The sequence below is a fragment of the Euprymna scolopes genome, chromosome 20 (genome assembly GCF_053919585.1).
Source record: "Euprymna scolopes isolate OS-2025 chromosome 20, ASM5391958v1, whole genome shotgun sequence".
Lineage (NCBI taxonomy): Eukaryota > Metazoa > Mollusca > Cephalopoda > Sepiida > Sepiolidae > Euprymna > Euprymna scolopes.
This window is the reverse complement of record NC_136501.1, coordinates 4,127,064-4,132,434: the sequence shown is the minus strand read 5'-3', so window position 1 is coordinate 4,132,434 and position 5,371 is coordinate 4,127,064. Positions and strand designations below refer to the sequence as shown.

General features: G+C 38.3%; 1 protein-coding gene across 1 annotated transcript; it reads left to right on the top strand.

The window, feature by feature from the left end:
• The first annotated feature begins 3,165 nt into the window (after window positions 1–3,165).
• On the top strand, window positions 3,166–5,115 carry LOC145241679 (uncharacterized). The gene has a single exon (XM_080104807.1). The coding sequence runs from the start codon at window positions 3,166–3,168 to the stop codon at window positions 5,113–5,115; it is 1,950 nt and encodes a 649-aa protein (XP_079960933.1).
• The last annotated feature ends 256 nt before the right edge of the window (window positions 5,116–5,371 follow it).

The window sequence follows — 5,371 nt, the reverse complement described above, 5'->3', positions numbered from 1 at the left end:
AAAAGAGAGGAAAGGAGGAAAGAGAGGAGGAGGAAAAAGGAAATAAAAGGGGGAAGGAAAGAGAGGGAAGAAAGTGGAAGGAAAAAGTGACAGAGTGGGAGGAAAAAGGAAAGAGGAAGAAAAGGAGGAAAATGAAAGAGAGGAGGAAGAAAAAGTTAAGAGAGAAGGAGGAAAATGAAAGAGATTGGAAGGATAAAGAAAAGGGGAGGGAAGCAAATGAAAGAGAGTGAGGAAGAAAAGGAAGGGGAGGAAGAAAGTGAGATTGAGGCAAAAAGGAAAGCGAGAAAAAGGAAAGAGAAAAGAAGAAAAGAAAGGGAGGAAGAGAAAATAGCGGAGAGATGAAGGAGAAAAGACAGAGTAGTAGAAAAAGAGGATAAGAGATAAAGGAAAGAGAAGAAAGAGGGGGAGATAATGTGTGTGCGTGACGAATGTAATACTAAATGACATTCTATTAACAGATTTGTGGACTGGGGAAGTGGGGGGAACTGCTTTGAGACATTTAAATGACTCCACATGAACGGGAGATGAGACTTATTTGTTGGGATTTGCAATAAAAACGCAAAGTCCCTCGTGAAACCAGAGATTTCATTTACGTCATTCTATCGCTCAAAGTCAAGACACAAAATAAACAAATCAATCAGAAATAAATCGATAACATGAAAGGGAATCGAACCTTTATTGGGATGCAATCAATTTCAAACCGACCGAAATAAAAAGTGTAATTTCCTTTCTAGTTTAATTTTGTGTGTCGCCTTTATGGCAAAGCAATCATTTTGCACTTATTTAATGCTGAACTAACTATTGTATACAATTAATTGCACACAAGTTGCTATTTTGCCTATGGCTGGAAAGGACAGGGTGAATTTGGGAGTTCATACCTTCCCAACAAGTATTAATCTCTAAAAGTTCAAAATAAATCGAATTTAATTTTAACTTTTTAAATTGAAATCTTGAGATTTCGCTCCTTAGAAACTTTGTAACAGATACTATAGACGGAAAGATTTTCTTTCCAAGAATTCTCCAAACTATGGAACACATTACCATGAGATGTTTTCCCTAGAGACTATAACATGATCATCTTCAAATCTAATGTCAACTAATACTTGTCATAAGCTGTTCAGTGTAACGTGATTCTTGAAATAAACACATGTTTTTCTAAGCAAAAAGGTCACAGAGATTCCATACTGAAATTCTGTTAAGTTGTCTCCCTTTATATTGGCATTAATATGCATATAATTTGTTAAGTTATCTCCCTTATAAAAAGGCAGAGTTAACGAACTTTTCTTTTCAATATGGCGTCGTAATGTTTATGTGTTTGTTAACCGTTAAACTCTAATCGTGAGTGTGTTGCATATTTATTCAATTAATGTATTAGCTGCCGTAATAAATTATATATATATTGTTTATATATATATACCGTCGGAGTTGGATTATTTTACTGTTTTTTCATGGTAGCAGAGCGTAGTTGCGAGCGAAAACGATCTATGGAACAATAATTGAAGTTTTTTTTTAACGAACGGCTGCAAAGAGGAAATGGCCGTTAACTACAAAAATCCCCCTAGATTTGATGAGAACGCCTACCCATGCTGGAAAAATGAAATAAAGATTTGGACAATGATGACGGATTTACCAAAGAACAAATAGGCATTCACTTAACGGAAATGCAAAACGGGCAGCTATGGGAATTGAAGTGGAAGAACTCAACACAGACGAAGGTATGTCGAATCTTATTAATGTATTAGACAATTTGTTTTTAAAGGATTCTCTAGACTCTATGTACGAGGCTTACCAAAACTTTGATAAATTCCAGCGGCCTGAAAACATAAATATCTCTAAATATATTATAGAATTCGACCAGAGATATCTCAAAAATACCAAGTTTGAAATGACTTTGCCGGATGCCGTCCTAGCTTTTAAACTATGAGACAAGTCAGGCCTGGATTATCAACAGCGCCAACTCGCATTGACAGCGTGTGTTTCGTCAGAATTGAAATATAAAAACATGAAGTCCGCATTAAAACGTATATTTGGAGAATCAAATGTTATACCTTCTAATGAGGAGCCTATTATAAAGCAGGAAACCGCTTTATATGCAACAACATCCAGGAAACAAAAATCCCGTAACTTTCCTAGATCAGATACGGGAAAATCTAAGAGAAACGGGAACCCTACTAACAGATATGGGAAAGTTACTAAACGTTCTATTTGCCAGAGCGTTTTGAATTAGTGGAGAGAGTGCCCCCACAAAAGTGAAGCTGTTAGGTTAACCGAAACAGACGAATTGGGGCATAAAGAAACAGAAATGGAAGAGTGTAACATCACACTTCTCTCACACGATGAATATTCTCCAAGTAAAATTTTTTTAGCTGAGTCATTGAACATGGCAGTGATTGGCACAGCTTGTACTCGGACCGTTTGTGGCCAAAGATGGTTGGATGAATATAAAAAGAATATCAACCAAGAAGATATTATTATTAAGAGAAGTAATAGACCCTATAAACTCCTCTACCCAGGTAACTCTACCGGCGATAATAGGTTCCACTAGGTGTAATATAAGTGCTGAGGTAATTCAAGCTGATATTCCTCTGCTTTTGAGTAAAAGTTCGTTGAAGAGGGCTGGAGCTGTTCTGGATCTTAATTCAGACAAAGCTGTCATGTTTGGGAAGCCAGTGGACCTACAATTCACATCTAGTGGATATTACTGTGTAGATATTCTTGGTAGTGGTCATCATACAAGAAACTCCCATTCCGATGTGCTAATTGTTGATAACATGACCAATAAAGAAAAAATAAAAAGTTTAGAAAAACTGCACAGGCAGTTTGGGCATGCCTCAGCTGAGAAATTTAAACTGCTATTAAAGTCTGCTGGCTCAGATGTTGTGGAGGTGGCTAAAATTTTGGAAAAAATTGTAGCCAATTGTGAAATATGTAGGAAGTATAGAAAACCTGCACCAAGACCAGTTGTTGGTTTTTCCTTAGCTAATGACTACAACCATACTGTAGCCATGGATCTTCATCAACGCGAACCTAACCTATGGTATTTGCATATCATAGATGAATTTTCCCGGTTCAGTGCGGGTTGCATCACTAACACTAAGCAGTCATCTAAAATTGTAAAAAAAATTAATTCAATGCTGGATTAGTATCCATGGAGCACCTAAACGAATGTTCAGTGATCTGGGAGGTGAGTTCGACAATGCTGAAATGAAAGATATGGCTGAAAATTTTAACATAGACATCTCTACCACTGCTGCATATTCACCCTGGAGTAATGGTCTATTGGAACGACACAATCAGATACGAACTGAAATATTATTGAAGTTGAGGTCCGACTACACTCAGGATTGGGAAACAGCACTAAATTGGGCCATTATGGCAAAGAATTCATTACAAAACGTACATGGATATAGCCCTTATCAGATAGTTTTTGGAAGAAATCCAAACATTCCCACGATCCTTATTGATAAACCACCTGCACTAGAAGGGACCACCACAAGCGAAGTTGTAAAAAACAACATAAATGGATTGCATGCTGCAAGACAGGCTTTTATCAAAGCCGAATCATCTGAGAAAATTAGGAGGGCCTTAAGGAAACAAACGCGCCCCACACCTGATCTCTGCTCACCAGGGGATAAAGTTTATTACAAAAGACCAGACAATCAAGAATGGAAGGGTCCAGGTGTTGTCATTGGTCAGGATGGCCCTGTGGTATTTGTCAGACATGGTGGAATGCTTGTGAGAGTACATAAATGCAGATTGCGTTTGTGTAACTCACCACTTGCGGATGTAAACTCTAATGAAATTTTAGTAGCATCAAAAACCTCTGATAGCCAAGACTATAATTATGAAACATCTGATGAGGAATATACTGAAACAGCTGAGGTTGGGACAAAAAATGACCCACAACCCGATCCTATAGCCAAGATAAAGCCTGGTAACATCATCACATACAACCAAAAGGGAATCAATGGGCAAATACAGGCGGAAATAATAAGTCGGGCTGGAAAAGCCACCGGCAGAAACAAACATTGGTTTAATGTGAAAATCCAAAGGCCAGTAAACTTGGAGAATGAAGAGATGTCGGTAGATTTAAGTAAAGTCACGGATCTTAATGTGGCAGAACCACTGATAGGACCCACAGAAGGAGACACTATAATGATGGTGGCAGGTAGAGAAGTCGATGAGGCCAAGAAAAAAGAACTTGACAGCTGGAAACAAAACAATGTTTTTACTGAAATAGATGATGCAGGACAGAAATGCATATCTACGCGCTGGGTGTGTAGTTTAAAAAACACACCTAATGGGGTTATGCAAAAAGCAAGGCTGGTCGCTAGAGGTTTTGAAGAACCCAAGAATGGCATTCAAAAGGATTCACCAACCTGTGATCATGAATCCTTAAGACTTATTATGGCATTAACAGCCCAAAATCAATGGAGTCTACACTCCATAGACATAAAAACTGCCTTTTTGCAGGATCACACTATGAATAGGGAAGTATACATCAGACCACTCAAAGAAGCTTTCAGTGACAAGATATGGCGGCTAAATAAGTGCGTCTATGGACTGAGTGATGCTTCTCTGCGGTGGTATAATAAAGTAAAATCAGTTATGATTGAAAATGGCAGTGTAATGTCCCAAATGGACCCTACAGTTTTCTACTGGATTAGTAAATCTGGTAACCTAGCTGGAGTTTTGGCGTGTCATGTAGATGACTTCATTTGGTCAGGGGACCAGACATTCAACAATACCATCAGCAAAATACGCAGCGCATTTAAAATTGGAAAAAAGGATAGTAAGGCCTTCAAATACTGTGGAATTGAGCTTAATTGCTACGGTCCAGAAATATTAATAAACCAAAACAAATATACCGACAGTATATCATCCATTCCAATAGATTGTTCAAGGACCATGGAAAAAGAATCACCGCTAACAGAAATTGAGATAAATTCACTCAGATCCAAGATCGACCAATTGTTGCGTTTAGCGCATCAGAGCCGACCGGACTTATTATTTGATGTCTGTAGTCTAGCGACTAATATTAACCATAGCACCATAAAGGACCTGATAACTGCCAACAAAATTATTGGAAAGCTAAGGTATCCAAGCTATCATTGAAGTATCAACATCTTGGTGACAATGATCAGTTATGTTTGATGATATTTAGTGATGCCGCTTTGGGAAATCTTCCTGATGGTGGAAGTCGGGGGGGGGGGTTATGTCATATTCCTCACTGGGACATTTGGGAAAGTTTCACCGATCTGGTGGAACTCAAAGAAAATCAGACGGATTGTCCACAGTACCTTAGCTGCAGAAACAATTTCAATGTCTGAAGCTATTGATATGGCTGTCTTCATCTCCACCCTGTTTGGTG